Below are 22,852 nucleotides of genomic sequence, written 5' to 3'. Positions count from 1 at the left end.
GCTGTTCTGACCTGCAGGTTTCAGGTGTTCTCCTTGGTTCTTTGTGGCCCCATGACGAGTGTATGAAAACTTTGTTGGCACCTGTATCTTGGGAACGTTTACAGACCACCGTACTATGGCTATTTCAGCAGGACAGTGGCAGGAATCAGTCTGCATGTGCTACAACAGTGCGGCAAGTTGAGAACTTGATTTGCTGATCATCAAATAATAAAAATAGTTGCAGTTAAGACTATTTCTATTTCCCCTTCACTGTAAAGCACTGAAACACACTGAAGATTATTCCAAGAGAGAAAAGTGAGTGAGCGCATTAGATGAACATTGCAGGATTTATTCTGTGAGTCTTCCAGGATGTAACTGTAAACCAATACCTCTAAGTGGACCAGTGAAGCTGGCTCAAGCCTGGTTTGTGGTCTTAGTTGATGACTCTGGAATCCTGGACTCGTGGCATCATGTCTGACGGTGACCTGGTTAGTTCTGTCCTATTAGCAGGTTCTTTGTATTTTTCCATCAATGTGATCAAGCCATTGGTTGGTCTGTCAGCAGTCACTCTGTCGTAATAGCAGGTTGAGTCTTCTGACCTTTTCCTCCCCCTAGCAGTGTTTTGTTCCACATGAGAGCAGCTGTCTGAGCTGAGATGCTCAGAGGTTGTTAGGACTCCAGAGTGCAGCCCAGGGTCTAATCTCACGCTTCACAGCCTCCCACAGGGATCCTCAGCTGGATGCAAACATTAAAAAATCAGTCAGTCAGTGCTACTGCCAGCAGGTTAGTGAGAGCTGCAAGTCAGTGTAGAGCTGCAGGATCTGTGAAACGGGGACCTAGAAGTGCAATGAGTGCTGCCTTTACGGGAGATTATCGCAAAATAAGTAGAGATGCAGGGTGTCAGTCCTGCAGTGGACACGTCTGCAATTTGTTTCCGCGAGAAGAAAAGTTGCTCATTAACTAAAACGCGACTCCACATCATACAAATGCAAATCATCATTAGCAGCTTCTCATCTACTCACCATTGGTCTGCGATTAAAAAACTAAACCATAATTTATACATGAAACATTTTCTTTTACCACCAAAAACTAATTAAATGAATCCATCATAGCAGTGAGCCTCTGAGTTTGCTGTTTATTAAAATGCTCATCGTGACTATTCATGAGGAGACGCCATACGTGGAGAAGAACGCATCCTGCACATATCTACACCTGTGTTTGCTGTGTCATGAAGTGTTGGGAGCAGGGAATGTAAAACTTTAATCTTCAGTTTAAGCTGTAGCATGTGGTTCAGTGATGTGTTTGCAACGGTGCTGCAGAAAAGGGTCAAACTGACTGGAATGTACTTGGTGTTTGGAAATGTACTGTAGAGATGAGCTCTTTTTCCTGCTGCTTTCAGGTGATACTGGGTTTATTTTAGTCTCTGCTCGGTGCATCATAGTCATGTGTTAGCACAATGAATGTAATGTGATTTCTGGCAAACCTTAGCGCGTCACCAGCATAGACACTAATCATCACCGCAGTAGCAGCTCAGATGGCAGCTTCGTACACTCATGTGCAGTTTCATCTCTGTGGACGTCAGACTCTGCATCCTGACTCTTCACACCAACTCCTCCGAGTGTCTGTTGACAGCGCTCACGTTTACAAAGACTTTCTTGGCATTTTTCAGCATGTTGCATTTCAGATTGAAGAACAACATCCCCTGACAGGATGTCACCTCCGGGTTCCAGAGTGTAGGATCAGTGTGAGCGTGTTCTGGCTGCACGTTTAGGGCAACATTAGAGCCCACTGGAGCTCATCAGTTTACCGACTTTCACTGACTTTATTCTGCGTGTAATATGAGACCAGAACTCAGACTGTGCCAGTTTCCACACAGCACCAGACCTAAATGTTCGGGGAAGGTGCCTTGTGTTGAAGTTAGCTGTTGTTTCTCAGACTGAGCCTTCAGTTCTCTCGTCAGCCTCTGAGCTCAGCAGGATGGATTTGGGTTTTTTCCAACATAGAAGCCTGGTGCACGGCAGCTTTTATTCTGAATTCCCCTGAAACGATGAACATTTGCATGAACAGTTTCGAACCGCTCCACTGTTGTGGCGGCTCTCAAATCTGATGAGACACAACAACAGTGAGGATTCTTGGAGATGAGCTTTTAGATCAAGATGACGTCTGAACCAAAAGGTTTTTACCAGACGCTCTGCCACAACCTCTCGCTAGCTGATCTCAGATACCCAGTACTTGTATATACTTCTTATATCTGAGAAAGCTCAAGGAGCCCTGCTGTCTCTTATCTTTAAAGAGATATTTCCCCTTCTGTGGCTGCCACTGTCACTCAAGATAAACCAAACACAGCCTTTTAAATTCACATAATTCACTCAATGTTCATGTATATTTTTGCTGTGCTCGGAGTCTGTGTGAATACGTCTAATCTCAGTGAAGAGACGCCTTTAACAAAGTCAGGACATTTCCATTTCTGAGGCTGTTCAACTTGTATCAGATACACTTCACTGACGTTTTTTGTGCTTATAGTCATTTTCCTGCCCGAGACTCCAACTGGTCTGAAGAAGTTCAGGAGCCATTTAAGAGAAAGAAAAGCAAAGATAAAAGTCCCATTACACTTTTTCTCCCATTATTTCCATTCTCACTGTGTTTGTCTTTAATAGCCTTTATCAGCGTTTTACCTTTTCCACTGGGACAGAAACTCAAACAGAGGAATCATGTGTGAATTTTCATGTCCCAACTGTGACACGTGAATGATTTTACTCTCTTTTAATAACTCAAATTCTCTTATTTATAGAGAAAAGCAGTTAAACTAGACTCTGAACCAAAGGCTGAGTTGCCCAAATTAAGATTGAGAACCACTGGCCTGCATCAATCCCCAAGTTCTTACGACTGCAAGTTCTCCACCGGCCCAGTTTTCTGATGTTGAATGTTGCAGGAAATGGTTTCAGGGCTTTGCGACGAACAATTGGTTGCATCCACTGTCAAAGCACACGACTAAAATGACAAATCATTGCAGCATGAGGTGTCAAAAGAGGAAGATGATGGATGAATGAATGAATGGATGAGGTGTGCAGGTAAACACTGACGGGTCTATGGCGTGTCCTGGGGATGTCCTGGTAATTTTGCGGACTTGGATTTTCAGAACATCTTCTTCATGAGGGTGTGAAAAGCATAAAACAGACCTCAGTAAAGACTATTATGTACTATCATTATTCAAACTTTGGTTTTTGACAGATGTGTGAGATGGAAACATTGGAGAAGTTCGTTCTAACATGCACAAAAAAAGCAGAAATGATGAACAGAATCTTTTAGGTGGAGTCATACATGACCGTTCTGATAAGTCAACAGAACTGAACAAGTTCTACTTTAACTCTACTTTAAAGTGTTCAGGGTCTGTTTGGCCCAAATACTGGAGCTCTACTGAACTACTTGATAAAAAGTATGTGTATAATGAACGTAATCATTTGGAAGGATGTGAGCCTCTGTTGCTGCAGTAATACACCCTCAGTACAAAGGATCACTCACTTCCCTCACAGACAGTGCTCACATACACACATTAGCCCTCAGGTTCCCTTCAGAATAAAAGATCGGTGAAGCTGAAACAATCTACCGCCAGCGACTTTGGCCATTTAAGCAGTAAATGGCTCCAAATCACACGCTGCTGCTGCTGATGAGCAGTGATCAGACTTTGGTGGGTCCAGGCTTTTTGACACCCTCAGTGTTTGAGTCTCTGCTGCGTCCAACTTATTTTCCGCATTCACTCTCCTCAGCTGCAGGAAGCAGCTCTGTGGAGCCCGACGGTGGAGAATAGCAGCTGCAGAAGGTGAAGACTGAAAACATTCTGCCTCTCGTCTTCTCATTGTTCACCAGTTAAACATTGTGAAGCAGCCTGTTACTGTTGTCTGGCTCTGGATCTGACAGGCTGCTCCTCTGGTTTCTACTTTCTCTAGATGGTTTTGGAAAAAATGACACCGATTTCATCATTTTTTAAATTTACCCACTTTTCATTCACATATTTCATGTGATCACCTCATGTCAGCACTGCAGGGATCTAGCTGGTGTGTTATCCTGACTTCTCATTACCCAGCTGCTCTGCACTTTTTTTTTTTGCACTAAATGAACCTTAATCAAAAGTACCACCCTCACAATGATTTGATCTTCCCTTCACTCTGCTGCTGACCGGTCTTTCATCCCTCATCCTCCCTGTCTGCAGACCAACTTTCTGGGTAATTCAAACTCTGAGTGAGGACGAACTGCAGCAACTGACGGAAACAAACCAGTTTTTACAACCACAAACTCAACATAAGCACATGATTTATAATTTGGCTGGAGACAAATTCCCTCTACGCAGTATTTCCAATTCGCCTCCTTCATTCAAATTCACTGTTCAGGTTTCCTCTACTTACGTAATGAGGCCATTAATGCTTTAACATAGTGAAGCTCTGCTTGAATTCATTTACACTCCAGTTATTCAAAGACCTCTGATTGACCTGATTAATTTCCTCTGAGCCATCTTGAAAATTCTAATTTGATACTTAATTTCCTTTGCTTCCATATTTAGACTTTTAATATGTATTTAATGTAGAAAAAACATGTACTTTCCTTCAGAGTTGATGTTCCAGTAACTGAGTCGGTGCTGATCAGTGGATTTAGTCTCATTGTAGTGAATGAATGTAACGTGGGACACTGACATTTCAGTTTGAGTTTCAGTAACAGTGCAGATAATACTTCTGATTTAAAGTCACCAGATGTGGATGAAAACATCTGTCTGCCCTGACTTTCTTCTTTCCCTGCCCACTTTCATGTTGAGTCAAATCTGCAGAAAATTACTTTTTGACTTGCACTTTATTTGGTGGCATAATGTAACATCAGAGAAACAAGAAGCTTTTTGTTTTTTTACTTCAAGTAAAAGTCCCTTAACTGACCCCCACCACTACAGAACACACAGAGGTCACTTCCACTGCAAGAAAACTGAACTTTGACCTTTTATCATGCTTGCATTTCATTAATGCTGATGGAGCTACACATTTCTACAATGGTCTGCTCACTGCAGAACCACTAACTCACTTTTCATTAAGCTTCCAGTTCAATTAACATGTTTTTTAGTGTTTATAGTGATGATGTCTGGGACTTTTCAGTTTATTGTAGAAAAGCTGCTGTATGTTGCTGTGTGATCCAGTTTCTTTCCTGGCAGAGAGGAGCTGATACAACACTTCAGGAGGCTGCTGCCAGTCTAATCTGCTTCACTCGGAGATTAGCGAAGCTGCTGTGTGACATCAGCTTTTTCCAGGATAAAACAAAGGAAAGTTGGACTGTGCTCACGTCTGATGCCACTTAAACTGCTCCTCTTACGAGGCCTGGTTTCATAGATCTCAATTGTTAGTTTGCGTTCAGCTGCGAGTGAACCAGACGTGTAAAAACATTCATGTTTCTCGGGGGAAAGTCAGATGAAGTAAGATGATGTGCTGGTTTTGTTTGTCTATCTTTGATCCCAGGCAGAAGTGGCTCAGCACCTCGATCAGAGGCTCTGTGCTGCTACAGGAAGGACAGCGTCCTTTAAACAGACGAAGTGCAGAACATTTACATCATAATGTGATGATGTTTACAGCAGCATCTTAGAATAATCAGCTTTTTACAATCAGCATCACAGTATTTCAGTGACAGTTTTGAATACTTCCTAAAGTAAAACAGAACTGTCGTTATCTGATTCGGTGGAACAAAATGTCAAAAACTAAATTGAGGTTCATCTTACAGCCCAGAGTGTGACTGACTGTATTCATGGCAACACAAAACATCCTGCTTCCTGATCTTGTAAATATGAGATTAGTATTTGTGGATCTCATAATTACAAGATAAGGTCATTAATTCTTTTCCCTTTGGTGAATGCAGTGCATTGCTGTAGGGTCACATTCATAGATCCTTCCTCTTTAGTAACTCGTGTCATTTGCTGTCCTCAAGGAAGATTTTACATTTTGGAAAACAAGCTAATTTGCTCTATTGCTGAGAGTTGGAGTGGATGAAATAATGATGAAACCACAGAGCTGGAGCTGGGAGATGATTGGTCCAGCTTAGAAACTGCCCTCTAAAATATAAATGCAAGTTGATATGTTTCAGCTTCAGAATGATGAAACACACCTGATCCAAGTAATCAGAAGTGTGTAGTGCAGGGTTAACTAGCAAACTGTCAGGGTTGGTTCCTGGACAAGTGGGAATGTACGATGTAGTATTTAGATTCACTGAAGTTCATCAGGAGGCAGGTTAGAAGAGTTCAAGTTGTTGTTTTTTTTTGGTGCATATATGTAGTGAGTCTCACTGGGGACCTGGTGCCTCAGTGGTAGAGCATTGGGTTGGGATGCAGAAGGCAGCGGGTTTGAATCCCACCCCACCAGGTGTGACGCCCAACCAGCCTCCAAGGGTGGTGCCGGTCCCGAGCCCAGATAAAAATGGTAGGGGTTTGCAGCAGGAAGGGCATCCGGCGTAAAAACACTCAACAAAGAGGACAACACCTCGTGAAAGCTGTCTTTGTCTACATATAGAACAAACAGGAAATTACACCCTAATTATTGAGCTGTAGACGCTTCACACATAGATTAAACTGGTAGAACTGCAGCGTTTGTGGTTTGAGTCCTGGGTCCTGCATGTCAAAGTGTCCTTTGTCAATGAGAACTGTGAACCACCTCTTTAATGTTCCTGGTGGATCTTTATTGTTTCGACACTGACCTCCACACATACTGGTTTGTGTCCAGGAGCCTGCAGGAATAAAGACATGTAGCTGCAGGAAACCTACAGCTGAACACTACACTCAGATGAAGAGCAGCTCGCCTGTTGTCCACCCAACAGAAACACAAAGCACCTTAGAGGAATCCTGCTCCTGCTGTCTTCATCATAAAACAGCCTACGGGCATTTCAAACCATCTGTCAGGTAGAGCTTAAAAAAAAACCACAGCACTGATCATATACCTGAGGCGCTTTTCTCCTCCTCCTCTTAATCTCACACAAAGTCTGGATCTAGGTAACGGATGACTTTCTGTGCACTTGTCAGACTTTTTCAATCATTTATTCTTAGAAGGCTTCGTTAAATCCAGTCAGCAGAGGTAATTATGAGTTGTTGAACAGCATGTCTGGCCAGTGTTTTTGTCAATCTCTGATGAATATGACATGTACTTAGATTTAATCAAATCTGAAGCTTGACTAATGATCCACCATCAGAGGAGATCAATGTCAGGAGAACGTGAAGATCATTTAAAGGCTTTTTCAATGGTTTTCAACTTAATTCCATTCAATGTCTTTTTTTTTAAAAATATATATAATAGAAAACGAATAAAAATATACTGAAAAAAAAACGATATCCCTCGATGATATGCGAGTTGTGCTGACTCAGATATACAACACCAGGCCGTCCCAGTGGGGCTAAGCATACACTTAAACACCTATTTGAAATCCAGAGACACTGATTTCAGTGCACGAAGTTCTCCTGCTTTTTCCCTCAGTCTATTTTACACCAGAAGCTGTTTTATTCCTCCTAGATTCAGTGTACATGTCACACTCGTCTGCAACAAGCTGAGCCTGCTTTAATTAGCAGGATTGAAATGTGCAGCTCACAAACTATTAGAATTTTGAAACTCGCAATATTTTTTGATTCAAAATTGTTTTGAATATTTGAATTTTATTTTTTATTTTTTTCAGCGCTGATTGATTTTAATTGTGCCTGTCTGACAGTCTGCAACACGACTTCAGCAGCTCAGTGGGGAACTGATGAAATGTGCTACATGCACATGTTACTGGAACAGACATCAATGGAAACAGGATGATCGAGTAAAGTGCTCGAGATTTAATCCATTGGTTTTGTTGTGGTCACAGTTTAGCGTCAGAAAGTAAAAGTCTTGTTGATGAACTTCTACATGCACACACACACACCTCGACATGATGCTTTATTAATAAGGCTGCAGGGCAGTTTCTGAAGTTATCTGCAGGTCTCTGTCTTTCTCCCTTTTTGTTGTTTGTGAAGAAAAAACCCTCATCCTGTCAGTCAAAGAGCTCTGAGTCTCCAATTAGACGTCCTAGTGTCCTCCTGCTCTTCAACCCCTTTATCTCAGCAAAACCACCAGGAGCTGTAACGTGTCTTATGTGAGAGGGAGCAGTTTGGCTTTTGCGAGAACTGAACTGTAGACGCTGTGTATCTCAGAGTGGGATTCAGCTGAAATTGGTCTTTAATTAACATCCAACAGAGGAACAAGCCTCTACCACAGAACACACTCTGCTTTTTTTCCCTGGCTGTCTGCAGCGTGATCTGTGCTCTGCTCTCAAAGAAACTCGGACTCTCTCCTGCAGCTCCTGCTCTGAATGCAAAGCAGTGTCAGAGGGCATCGATCACCTGCTCACTCCATCTACTGTTCAGCAGAAAAGTGAATGAGGAACAAAAGGGAAAAACAGAGGAACATTTCAGAGACATGTTTTCTTCTGCATGTTCTGCCTCTGCAGAACACACTGAATACGCTGCAGCATCGCATTTTCTCTTTTTTCCAGTCACAAAGCTGCTGGATTCTGTTCTTTAGCTTCAGTGTTAGAGATTCTAAACAACTGTCTTCATCTGAAACTTGCCGAAGAAGTGAATCTGGTTGAGCCTTTGCTGACTAATGCTAATTTTTTTATTTTCAGTTTGATCAACCGTTTAATGTTCCTGTCTGGAAGTCACATGCATTCAGCTCACGTTTCATCTCGGCCACCAAACAAGAGATATTACTGTTCACTTCACACTTACCGGTTGTTAATGCAACAACCAGAGTGAATCCAGTGCTGCTGGAATGAACAGATGTCACTACAGAATTTCACCCTGTTGAAATACTTTAAAAGCTTCGACCTTGTGTCTTAACACTGATGTTAGGAAAAAAATTTTTTGATGTAAAATGTCACCACAGTGAAAAGTGTTAGAGCAAGCAGAAAGGACATAAAAGGTTTTTTTTATCAACATTTATCCACAGAATCAAATTTTTAGTAACAAGTTGAAAACTGTGATGGAGACGGCTTAGAGATTTAAGATCCAGTTATCACCTTCACAAACACTCCCCTGATGACTGTGGGATGCAACGCGAATGTGCCGTTTGTCCTCCGGGACCCCTGGGATCACTAGTTCATGTTGGCAGGTGTTACGTGGCAGGAAGACGGGGGGCACTGTACTTTGGCCTGTGCCTTTTGCTCCTTTCTATTGATGGGAGCCAATCACCATCAGAGCAGTCGATGAAAGAAATACACACAAGCAGCTGTGCCAAATAAAAGAAGGCAACAAAACGGGGCCTGTTTGCACCTAACTAGATAGAAAACCTTTTAGTTCACCTCCACTCGGTGGCATTAAACCAGCAGAAGATGGAAAAACACTTGTGGATGAAGCATCATACACAGATGTGACTGACAGCGTCTGGCCTGGTGAACAAAGTTGACGTGATTTCTTGAACATCTAAGATAATCGAGCTCCATCCATAGTAGCCGATTTTAGCTGCTGAGTGTGTCCAGTTTTTCAAACGTGGCGTCCTTTAAGGCTCTGGACATCATGTGACTATGTGCATGTGGCCATTTTGTTAGGAGTAGATGGCCATAGTCTGATGTTAGTGTGGATTTCATGTTAGAGTTCACTGAGCACTTTACATGGAAAAGTTCTTTGCAAAACTCAATGGATTAAAGATCTTCCATTACTCCAGGACTGTTTTCACAATGATTACACACCTGTTAGACACCTGTAACTGCAGCTTAAGCAAAGTTAATTCACCTCAAATTGAAGCCTCAGAGACAAAGACATTGATTTAAAAAATCAATAAGCTGAGGTTTTCTAAATCTGTAAAGATGCTTTAGAACCTGGTTTTCCCTGAATCCTCAGACTCACTTTCACTGTGTGGATGCTGTAACAAATCATCTGGTCTGCTGGTCAGTGACCTACATGTGTTTAATGACACTGCTACAATTTATTTTATTTTATTATTTTAAATGAGGCAGATGATGTCAGTTTTGAAAAATGTGTTTTTGTCCAGAGAATCTAGTTATTAACTTATCTAGATGGTTAGAGTAGTTTGTTCTGGAGATGTTATATTATAAAAATTTGGCCATGTATGAAGTATAATTATTATGAGCAATATCCAAACATTTAATTCCATTATCATTTAGTTAAGTTAATAGCATTAGCAACACACAGCCAACCAGTTATTTCTAACTAGACTGTAGGTTAAAACATATGATTAAATTCCTTTTATAACCAACTTCCCTTTGGTTGTGAAACAGGTCAGTCATCAATGTCATTACTGCAACATTTAAAGTTTACTCCCATCTGAATACAGACATGTTCAGTATCACAAATATCCCTTTGAGCCAAAGTGAAACCAAACAGATGTGGATATTGATTCATGTTACAGCGCCACCTAGAGCTGATGCTCATACTGCAGCCTGTGCTTGACTTGCATTTCTACAAAGACTTTTTTATTTTGATCTGAAAGTGAGAATATTTATGAAAAAAGTGAAGTGAAGTACGAGAGCTGTGTCTCATAATCAGGAGAAGATACGGTCTCTAAATTTTTTTTTTCCTCTGGTAACTGCGACACGCCGCCGTAGTTTTTGAGATGTGATTGTGCTGAGCAATGAAAAATAATTTGCGTTTTCATTGTCTCTGGTAAAATGAATTACTGCACCTCTTTATTTTAACAGGACTGTAATCACCTGCTTTGCTTTCAGCAGGTCTGAACCATGATTTTCTACACCGGCCGTATTTCTCTGCTTCACGACTTTATTCCCCCCTGATCTTGGTTTACTCTCTGAGATGTGGGGGGTGAACGTCAGAGGCTGCAGTATGTACCAAACCCCCTGTTCGCATTTTGCATCAGGAGCAGCCACCAGGGTGGAAAGGACATTTTTCACATATCCACTACATCTAAGAGCAAATACTTTTTACTCGTTTCTTTTTCCACGGTTATAATTAAAGACTTATTTGACATATTAGCAGCACTCAAAGTGAGCCGGTATGCAGCCTGTCTACGGTGGTCTGCATTCACTGCTCAGGAGGGAAAACCCCCAGACTAATGCTCTATTTTCAGACAAAGTCCATCAAACCACGTTTCCTGAACTGTAACTGTTGCCTCCCTCTGTGCCGTGCGCTCAGAAAGTTGCAGCAAAGCCAGTTCTTGGTTATTATTGCTGTATAACTGGGACAGAGCTGGTCCCTGCTGATTCTCCCATTCATATGATTGATGGACTGAGGAGATTTTTTTTGTCCACCTTCTGAACGAAGCAGCCACATGTGCACTAGTGCAGACTTTTTGTACTTATTTACTTTAACTTAAGTTGACATGTCAGTGGGTACTTATACTTTTAATACAGTACATCTTTGTGTATTTGTACTTTTAGCTAAGTACACTTTGGACTGCATCCTCCACTACTGGTAGCAAATGAAGCTTTCGTACGGTCGGTTCAGTTCCAGGTCTCTAGGTGTAGAAGTGACAACGTTTGCGTCACCTTGTCAGCACAGAAGCCAGTGGATGTTCAGGAACTGATGAGAAAATGAAACCAATTAAAACTGATTAAAGCTGATGTTTTTTCATCTTTGTGACATGTTTCCTCAGTTTTATTTTCTACTCGTGTGCTTCATCTTGCAGCATCTGATGTCCCTCAGAGATTCACATGCACACTATGAACAAACACCAAATCGCTGTAGTTCCACTGATCATGTCTGAACTCTTGCACTAATTCCAAGGGTCTAAACTGGGTCATGTCATTGTTTGCTTACACGTCACGTTGCAAAGCCAGATTTCCTTCAGTCTGATCAGAAGCTCACAGGCGTCATCGTCCTCGCTCCACAAAGCTGGACCAGCATCTAGTCCCTCCACACTAAAAGCGTGCAGAGGCTGATAACCAGACACCAACAAGCTCCAAATCTGCAGCTCTTGTCAGAAGACCCTGCAGTGGACGTGATGGGAGACTTTTGGGTTTACTGTGTGTCCAGATCGTCCTGTTTTCTGCCGTCTTCTCCTGGAAGGAGGGGAAATAAGTGTTAGCACACATCATCTTCTCAGAGTGCGTCAACAGTTGAGCCAAGCATCAACTGTTGTTAAACCAGAGGAAGAAGTTGAAATTCCTGATTCACCTGTTGGAGCTGGTTTTTAGAAGTTAATACGTTCAACAGACTGAGATGATGAACAAAAAAATCATCAACAACTAGAAATGTAGAGCTTTTTTTTACTGAAATTGTTTGTGACGATTGGCAGCTCCATAAACACACACACACACACACACACACACACACACACACACACACACACACACACACACACACACACACACACACACACACACACACACGTTATACTGAATGGCATCAACGCTAACAGGCAGCGCAGGCTTGAATTTGTCGCCTCGTTGGCTCAGTAAACGGTGACCAGTGTCTTTTTTAATAAATGGACACAGTAGCTCAGGCTGTTTTAGAAACCAAGAGGAGGAGGCTTGAACTGCCCCCCCCCCCCCCCCCCCCCCACGCGCACACGCACACACACACACACACACACACACACACACATACTCTCCACGCTCCTTCTTCTCCTCACTCGGTTCAGTTTCACGTTATCGGTGTTGGAGCTGGAGAGGAGAGCTTCGCCGTCCTCTGCTGCACCCTCTGTCGCCTCATCATGGATCCGTGGACTAAAAGAGGGTTTGGGATTATGGTCCAGGTCGCCCTGCTTCTCTCCAGCTGGCACGGGACAAGCGGAGAAGGTGAGCGGGTTGCGCTGTTCTACTTCTCAGGGAGGAAACGCAACGCAGACTCGGAGAGGAGCCTTTAAAACGGGCTTTATTTCTCTGTCAGACCGTCTGGATTGGGTTCTCAGCAGCGAGAATCGGCCGTGTGACGCGTTTATCAATGGTAAATTGGATAAAGTAGGATACAGGGAGTTTTTTTCGGAAGGTTTCTGCGCGGTTTAAAAAAGAGAATAAAAGAACTGAGATGATCTGATGAAAACGGTTTAATTAAGTGTTTGTTATAAAACTGCAGCATTTTAATCAAACTGTTGCTGCAGAAGCCTGTTAAACCTGTGTCCTGCGCATTTTTGCACCAAACTTGGATCCAGCGTCCACGCGTCAGTGGCTCAGTTCTTAGATTCACTATTACTAAATAAAAATGTATTTTACGTATTTTTTTTCTTTTATCTCTCCATCACAATGTGATGGAGAATCGGCCTAAAGAACTTTGCATTTCAGAGGATTCTGAAGAGGGAAGGTTGTATCCACTGTGTGCTGGGTAATTTGGTCAGGTGCAGCACGACCAGGATCCTGGGACTGAGCCACGTTTGTGTCACACACTCCGGACAGCAGCCAGGTTGTCTGCAGGGTGGAGAGGTGGCTGGTGGTTCCTGTTTGTGACACGGGTGATGAAGGAAAAACTAATCTTTGTATTGAGCCAAGTGCCAGGGTCTGTGTCAGGGTGTTGGACGTGAGGAGGACAGAAAAGAGGACAAACGGAACAAGTCCTTTGCCGTGTCCTCCTTTAACTCACTGTGAGCCAAACTTTCCTCAAGCTGCTGCTTTATTTTACAGAAACGCACAATGATGTAAATCCTGATTGAATTTATCAGGTTAGCGATACGTCGAACATGCTGCTTTGTGTCTGTGTGGGATTTAGATTTTCAGTCTGAGGTTTGTGCTGCAGTCGGCTGTGAGACACTCAGGGAAATGTAACAGTACTGCACAGATGAACCGGAGGTTCCTGGTTCTTCCTTTCTCCCCATGTGAACAAACCATGTCCAGCTCCATCCCATTACTTTCTCTTCTCCTCCATCCTGCTGGTCGTGCTGCTCCGTCTCCTCCTCCCCGACGTTCGGCTCATTGCTCTGTCCTCCTCCTCCTTGTCTTCATAGCGTCTCTCTTTTTCTTCATCTCATTTCATTTTCTCTCCAGGCTCATTTTCTCTTCCTTCTCTCGTACCTGACTCTCTGACCTCCTGCTGTGGAGCCCTTCGCTCTTCAGCATCCTCCTCCTTTTCCAGTCTCTATGCTTTTTTCCCTCCTTTCATGTCCACATTTCTACATCTTTCTCTGTATTTACTTGCTTTTTCAATGCAGTTTCATAGCTTCATCTGACGCTGCACAAATTTTGACATTTCTCTCACTATATCTGATTATTCCTCTCCCTGAGTAAAAGGGAGTTGGAGCTGTGTGATCTGAGGTCACCTGGCTTCATATACCAACAATTAAAATGAAATGTTCTCCACACCAGCATCTGCAACAAAGCTAACAGGAGTTTCAAGAAGAAGTACATTAGTCAAACTCTTCAGTCTGGGGAATTTATGAACCTCATATTCTGTTTTCATTTATACATCCATGCTTTAGCTGACCCACACTTGATGCACGTTGTCTTTGGCTTTTTTTTAATAGCACAAAATCACAATTCTTTTCTCCAGAGGCTTTGCAGTCTGTGGCTGTGGCTTATTTTCTGGGGCTGCATCCTTCGAAGGCAGCATTTGAAGACCACACACCTCACACAGCCCCAACAAAGCTCTCAAAAAAAAAAAAAAGCTCCTTCAAATGCAACAAGCAATGCAGCCTACTTTCCCCTGATGACCACCCGTAATGTATCCCACAGTCTATCGTGTGTGTTAATTCACGTAACGCTGACCCTTAGCATAGCTGCTGCTAAAACAAAAACACTAACAAAACCAGTCAACTTTTCATAAGATGGGTCAGGTTACGTCACATCAGTTAGCGGTTAGCTCAGAGCAACTCAATAGGTTTACAGTTAGAGACAATCTAATGGATGAGACAATAACTAAAATACTGGGAGCAGTAAGGTTGAGGTGACATAACAACTTAATTGAGATAATCGATTTTATAAATACGTTGATTTACGTAACATGCATCAATGCATCACAGGAAGTAAGATGGAGCCACTAAGAGATCTCTACTGCGTGAACTCTACTGTGATGGTCTGAAGTATGAGAGTATTTTTAGCAGTTTTCAATGATGATTATTCAACCAAAAAATAACAGTTGGCTGCAGCTCTGTCGAGCAGGGAAAATGATGTCCAGGGGACCTGAGCTACACAACATCCTCTTCACCATGACGACCTTTAGAGAGGACACAATGCAGAGACACACAAGAAGTTGAACCCAAAAACATCAATTTGTGACCAGTGCTGAAGCATCCGGTTAACTTGTTGTATCCACATCTTCTCACGAGGCTTTGTTTAGATTTGGGCAACGAGTCGTCTGTGACAATACTTTGTCCATATTGTAGCTGATTCTCTTGCAAAACACAAATCACGGTTTTATGACACATTCCTGAAGTTTAGGCCCAAATTGGCTCGTTTGGTTTTGGGAAAGATCAGAATTTGAGGTAGAAAAAATTAATGTGAAAACCATTTATCATTTTTCTTTCACTTTACAATTATGTACAACTATGTATCCGATAAAATCCCAACAAAATACACTCGTGCTCATGGTTATAACATGACAAAATGTGGAAAAGTTCAAGGGGTGTGAATACTTTTTGGAAGGTGATGTATGTTACGGAAGAACCAATTCCAGCTTTAGCTCTACACTGGAGGCTGCACTCATACATCCAGCTACTGCTGCTGCTGTAAAAGCTTTACAAACAAATTTATTCCCACATGATCCAGAAATCAGGGAGGAATGTGATGGACATGACAGAATTATAAAAGTTGAATATTTTCCATGTTTTAAATGGCTGCAGTTGTAGTTGTGTCTGTGCCTTATTTGTCTATTTAGGCTCGTCTTCTTGGCACTGGCCTCTCTCTGTCTCTCTCTCACTCACACTTTATCTCGCTCGCCCTAACCAGCAGTGCACTCATCATGCATGGACCATAAACCACTGCAGCATAATAAGCTCCACCTGCAGAGGTGGAGGCATCAGTGGCAGTTTTCAGACTGAGCCTCACATCACCATCTCCCCTGGACACAGTTGACTCTTCATTATGAAGCTGCTGCTAAATGACAAGAAAGCAAAAAATACAAATTTTTTTTAGCCACAGATCCAATAACTTGTTAGCAGGAGCAGTGAGCCGGTGAGTCACCGGAGTTCATTGCGGATTCAGGAGAGTCGACGTGTGAAGCGGCTACCTGCAGGGCCGTAATGTCACTGTGCGTTTAATCTCCTTCCAGTATTACAACATGAAAGAGTCGCTGTGTGTGTGGCAGCTCAGAAACCAGCAGCCAAATCACTCAAATGTAAATGTAAAAGGGCCTTTAAGCTGCCAGAAACAGGGGTGGTTGATGTTTAGTTGGTTTCAGGTATCAGCGTTGAGACGTTCTTTTAAAGTCAGAAGAAATGCTATTAGAAATATACGTCATGTGGTTTTAGTGTTTTAGTGTCCTGCTTCTGTAGATGGACGTGGACTCAACGATATCAGTCCCCATACGGACACCAAAACCACCACGTGTCTGTCAGTCTCTAACCTGGATTAGCTTGTTTGTCTGTGGTGCAGATCACATCAGTGAATCATCCCGGCTCTACCTGGAGATCTCGTGCAGTCCACTGGCTCTCTTCACACCTCAGTACAAAGTTGCACACTTCCTGGCTTTAGCAGATGCCTGGCTCTACCTGTCTGAAGCTGAATTTCTCCTGGAGCTGCATTCAGGGAAATGCTAAATGCAATTTCACAATTCAAATACTAAAATAGAAAATCGAATACCTTCCCAATGAACAACTATCTGAATGGTCGAATATTTGGGTCCAGCCCTGCTGTTTCCCTCATATTCTGTGGGCTCCTCTCCCCTTGCTTTGACGAAACAAAGCACTCCCCATGCATTAGTAAGTGAACAGGTGGTAGGTGTGCACACAAATGTAGGCGTCATGTGAGATGCCATGTTGTCTTTGTAGACAGTGTTATTCAGGGAAACATTTGTTTTTTTACTCACCTTGATTCCAGAACTTGAGGAAGCTGAAAATAGATTTGGATGCTACAACCTCAGTCAGGGAGTTTGGTGTTTGCAGACATTCTACATTTTGTTTAAGTTCAGGGTGACGAGCTGTTTATTGCCACTTTCATGAAGAACATCAGGAGCTTGTGTCATTAACAAACACTCAGAGTTGATCAGAGTCAGTACAGACTGCAGCTCAAATTTGCAGTGATAGTGTCGCGGCAGAATTCACCAGGACTGATTGAATTCAGTTTGTTGTCGCAACTGCAACATTGCAAAATCGTTTAGGGGCTGAATACTGACATTTTGATTTGTTGGGATGATTTTAATGAAAAGTTTGATCTTCATTATTTTACAGTTCATCCTGTTCAATATTTGTTGATCCATTTCATTAAAGCCAGAAGCGTCAAGCTGCTGGTGATGACAGAGGCTGAAGGATTCTTAAGATGGGCACCTTGAACACCTGTTCTACATGAACATTACTAACCACTAGTTGTTTGAGACAGGACCAAAGTGGTGGGCAGACCGACATGATGAGAGCACGTTATCTGTCATCTTGCAATAGTTAAAAAAATTCCTTCTGGAGCATCTGAGACAGAGGTGACACCGACACAATTCCTGCCCCAGAACCATTATTCTGGCTCATTCTGCCTCCACCAATCAGCATCCAATTTGTATTCAAATGAGCTCACACCTGAGTGGGTTTAAGAATGAAACATGGAGTATTTCTCTATAAATCTCAGTATCTACCTCTGATTGTTTACCAAAGACAAGTGGCAGAATGAAACCGGTGGTTATGGTTGATAATGTCGAGAGTTCTTGACTGTGGAAAACCTTTACAAAAATCGTGAGAAACAGCAGAAATATATTGAGCAGGACCTTCTGTGAATAACAACGGCAGCATTAGCGGTTTTCGTTCATTATTCCCCACACAGAGGCTCTTGCTGGTCCGCTGTGTCTCTAATTGTGCCCTCGGAAAGTGTTACTGTCTCATGACTTGTTTTGTTCTGATTTATTTCACGGTTCCCCTGAGCACTGTCGTACTTTGACTTTTATTTCTGTTTTAATTACAGATTTAATAAGCTTTGGTGCATTGTTGGTCGCTGCTCATTCCGTTGCTGCCTCAGAAATCCACCTGGTTCTTTCATTTGTTTGTTTTTACCCCTTTGGAAAATGGGTTTTATTCCAAACAGTCAGGTTTGAGGATTTTGATTTAGTTTTTCAAGAAAAGGGCACCTGAGGTGTTTTCTTTTGCACTTGCACTTTTCTTTTGTTACTTTTCCCTGAGTTGCTGAGCACAAATGCCCAAAGCTAAACCTGACTTCAGCTCTTAAGACCGCATGAAACTCCGCTTACAGCTGTTGGGGAGAGACTGCATGTGTCAGAACATAAGTTCTGCCTGAAGTATTTTGTAACTCCAGAGGAACTGTGAGAAAACATTACATTAGCTGATCTCAGGGCTTCAAGCTTTGTGTGAACGGTTTATGGTTGAGCTACACTGCGGGTTATGTAGGAACTGAAGGAGGAATAACAAAGACTGGACTAAGAAGGAGATGGTCGGAGAGAGACTGGGGTCTCTGGGTTCGTCACTCATCCACCCCAACCTCCTCTTTACTAAATTAGGGTGGTGCCTGTAACATTCAGTAACTATCGAGTGGTAGCACCAACTCACCAGTCCCGTTTCTTGACCTGCATCAATATGTTAAACCAAAGGTCTTCAAAACAACGCTGAAGGGAAAAGAGCTTGTTGTTGGATCAGCTCTGAGGAGCAGGAAGAGACGTTTGAGGACAGATGAGCAGAGATTCCCGATAGCATCCTCCACAAACGTCCCTTTTTACCAGACAGACACGGCTCTTTGTTAGAAACCTCTTAGTGTTTGGAAGCAAAATACACTGATAACAATTACTAAAAATATAAAGCAGGATACTTTAGATATTTTAATGCCCTGACTCTCAGGGTCTGAAACTCACATTATCTGTAATTAACAAAGACTTAAAGCCATGATATACTGAGTGTTGCTCACTGCAGGTTCAGACAATCACAATGCAGGTTAATGTTAATGTACTCAGCACTTTAATGGGAAGTGAAAACAGATGTGCTGCTCTCTGTGTCACTGCTTCATCAGGTTCAGGCTGTAAATGATCAAATAGCCAATTTCCAATTTAAATTCCTGCTTGTATTCTCTAAAGTGTTATTAAGTCTAAAAATCATGTCCTTCATTTCCCAGAAAGTCTCTCCAGCTCTTTCTCTGTGGTGTGGAGTGTATGTGGGTGCAGTAATGAGCTTTCACTGGAGATAAATTAGGAGCGTGGAGAGAACTATGTTTTGGTTTGCTGTATCCAGCTGTTCAAATCATAACGAAGCTTTTGAAGAGGCTGCTTTGGGTCCTGGACCTCGTGTGATTTATTCCTCTGAGTGCAATTGTTGAACACTGGTGCAAAATGCTGATTCTTTGAAGATACCTTTGCTGTTTAATTGTGAGCCACCTAAACACACAGTACAGCAACTGGCGATATCCGAATGATCCTTTGTACACCCTGTACATCGAGTCCGGTCCCCGGGGAAAAGAATAATGAACCACTACACAACAAAAGCTGCATTACTCGTCAGCGTATTGGTTTTCTGAGATTTCCCCTGGTTTTCTGTTAGTTTCGATGTGTGTTTTAACGTTCTGTCACCATTTTGAATAGCAGCACCACTTTGTCAATGCTGCTGCCATAATACTGTGGGTCAGGAAATAGTAAATGGTCCGTACTTATACAACACTTTAATACCTATTGGCACTCAAAGCACTTTACACTCTTCTCATTCACACACACACACCAGTAGCAACTAAGTTGGGTTCAGTGCTTTGCTCAAGGACCCTTCAACATGTGACCGGAGGAGCCGGAAACTGCAGGGTTGGTGGACGACCGCTCTGCCCTCCTGCCTCAGCTCTTACATGGAGATGGAAAACTGTGTCTATTGTTATTACATTTCTGCAGTCAGGGTCCATTTTCTTCATCTTTCCATTTCCATTCAAATTTGAAAAAACATTCTTGTGCTATGATGCTATTTTGCACAAAAAAACAAACATATAAAAAGGGAAGCTTAAGAAGCATCTCAGCAGGTCAGAGTGCAGCTTAAAAAGGTGATATTTGACAAACTATTAAACAGGCACAAAACAAACTACCACAACATAAAAAATAAAAACAAACCTCACAGAAAGCTGCCATCTCCTTCACCACCTAACATTTTATGCTCTCACCTAAGTGGAACCTACCACCTGTACAGGTAAGCATGGGGTGAGGTAATCGCATCAAAATACACAGGTTACTTCAAATAATGTGCAACATATAAAGCCTTCGTATCACAAAGTGCTGATGGCTGTGAAACGCTGCTCCATATTCTATTTTGTAGGCTCTACATTACCTATCCTCCATCAACACTCCTGAGAGGGACTAATGATGCAAAGCTGCCTCCACTCTCCTTGATTAAACTGCTGATCTGCCATAGCAGGATTTAATTTCATATTCTAGTTGCTATATGTAAACCCTGTTGCCCATATCAGTCACAAATATTTAAACATCTTTAAAATATTCTTGAGAAACATGAGTATGACTGTTACTAACTAGATCTTATGACACACAGCAGAGTTTGAATTCAGCTTAACTTTTGTCCTCAGTTATCTTAAAACAGCTCTAAACCAAAGACATTTATCCGCCTCCCCCTGTGTGCGGAAGTTAACGTTGGATCAGGAGCAGTATCTGAGAAGTTTAACAAGTACAAGTACACAAAGGAAGGATTGGACCCGTTGGCCGATACTGTTGTTGTCATTGGGTCATTTCTAAGTAATTGTCACCTATAAGGCTGATAAGGAGGTGGTGTCTAATATGACAGAAGCTGGAATGGACCTTCTGATGAGGCAGGAGTTCCAGGAGGGAGGGAAGAGGTCCTGGCAGGTGGAAGGTTGACTAGACAGAATCTTTAGATGTACGACATGTTGTTTCCCACTTTGAAGTGACAGAAAACCATGTAGATGTAGTTGAACGTAAGAAAGCTGCAGCACTGTGTTTATTAGTGCAACCAGCATAATGGCTACTGTTAAAGGAGCTGAAGAATATTAACAGTAATAATAGATTTATGGTGATAATCTTTCACCACATCAGCACCTTTCATTACACATGCAGTCATTAGAGCGACTGAGCAGCGCAGTGTTCTGCTTGTTTAAGTCGTGCATCTGTATGCTGCAGGAAATAGAATCACACACACAGGAAACAATGAATTCAGGTCACTGACGATGAAACTGATGCCACGTTTTTCTACAGCCATTACATCCTGCTGTCAGATTGAATTAGTCACATAATGATGTCACTGTTACCTACGTAAGCTCCTAGGAAAAGCAGGAGAACTGAAACAAACAGCAGCGGGTGTAGAAAGTATTGGTGGAGGAGGATGAAGGACAGACACAACCATGGTCCCAAGTTTGTTTTTTTACATTTTGCATTTAAAAATAGTGCAGCAGGGTCGGAGGTTCGTGCCCCCCTCTTCCCAAACACATGCCAAAGTGCCCCTGGCCAAGACATTGAATCCCCAGCAGCCCATCCCCATCCCCAGCCGTGCAGCGCCGGTCCCAAGCCCGGTACACATTGGGGAGGGTTGTGTCAGGAAGGGTCCCGGCATAAAAACATGCGGACATCGCTGTGGTGACCCTGAACTCACGGGATAAAAAAAAATAACTACACATTTACAAATACTCTAATACGTTGTTTCAGTAGCTTCCCTGATCCCCAACTCAACGTCAAAGCTCTGTATTTCGTGAACTTGTCCATAACTATTTTCACACCCACTAATTTAAATCATTGTTTATTTTTTGGGCTTTAGGTCATTTTCTTTATTGTCCCAAATTTGTACTAACGATGGGACAATGGGTGTTCATTTGGAGTTCACACACACACACACACACACACACACACACACACGCACACACACTGCAGGACATAAGATCCGTTTTTTAAAGATGTTTTTCTACGTAATCAGTAGTTTCTGTCATTGATTCCTGAAGCACACGGTTCATCTTTACACCGTCCTCTGGTTGTTGTTTTTTTTTACATCCCTTTGTGTTTACTTTGAGTCTGTTTCTAGTCTCTAATAAGCATCGTTATGGTCACATTGTGGTTACATCTCCTTTAGTCATTTTGAAAGAAATTTCTAGAAAATAGCTCATTTTGAGTCGTTTTGTGTCTTGTGGTCAGTGTGAGTCACTGCTTTGAACCACTTTCCTTCCTCTTTGTCTCTTTTTGGTCACATTACATCTGTTTGTATCCGTTTTGTGTTGTATTTCTATAATGTATTTGCCTCCTGTAATGGTTTTAAGTCTCTTTGGAGTCATTGAGTCCTTTTTCACCTCTCGGGGATCGTTTTACATTTCTGTGTGGTTGTTGAAATAAGTCAGACTTATCAAGTCTCACAGTCGTTTAATGTCTTTGATTCATTATAATAAAGTGAATTTATATTTAAAGTGATGCAGTTTTAAACCTGCGAGAGCCGTTACTTTAAGGCACTTTATTGTAATTAGTGCCTCAGTAAGCAAGTGACAGCTCTCTCACTGTGACTTAAGCTGTCAGCTGAAAAAGAAATGATAATTATGTGAGTTTACATTCCAACAAACGAAAATGTCAGACTGTTTTCTGCTTAATACGCTCTGTGTTACTAAGCCTGTTCACACTCTGCCAATGATGGATTTGTCAAACGTGAAATATCCTGAAAGAAAAACCACAGGGAGAGACCCTGTTCCTGTACGAGCAGGTTTGTGCTTGTTCAGTCATCATTGTTTAACATGAGACAGTGTTTGTAATATAGAGCTTTATTTAAAAGTTTCTTTTTCAAATATACTTTCTGCGCATCCTGCTCCGTCTCATTGTCCATGAGTTGTCTCCCCTCTGGGTGAACACAGCCTAATGACAGACAATCGGAGGAACTTTAAAAGACTTTAA

The 22,852-nt window shown here is 42.2% G+C and overlaps 1 protein-coding gene across 4 annotated transcripts in view; it reads left to right on the top strand.

Annotated features, from left to right (window-relative positions):
- Positions 1 to 12,502: 12,502 nt before the first annotated feature.
- Positions 12,503 to 22,852, top strand: part of LOC137098397 (contactin-associated protein-like 4) — a 106,542-nt gene continuing 96,192 nt past the window's right edge. For all 4 annotated transcript variants that reach the window (XR_010910608.1, XR_010910607.1, XM_067474613.1 and 1 more), the window contains exon 1: positions 12,503 to 12,720. Coding sequence is in view for 2 of the 4 variants with exons in the window: in XM_067474613.1 (XP_067330714.1) it covers positions 12,636 to 12,720 (85 nt within the window). In the remaining 2 variants the exon portion in view is untranslated. The remainder of the gene's footprint in view (positions 12,721 to 22,852) is intronic.

The sequence above is a fragment of the Channa argus genome, chromosome 14 (assembly GCF_033026475.1).
Source record: "Channa argus isolate prfri chromosome 14, Channa argus male v1.0, whole genome shotgun sequence".
In the NCBI taxonomy this organism is placed as follows: domain Eukaryota; kingdom Metazoa; phylum Chordata; class Actinopteri; order Anabantiformes; family Channidae; genus Channa; species Channa argus.
This window is presented reverse-complemented; position numbering and strand designations above follow the sequence as displayed.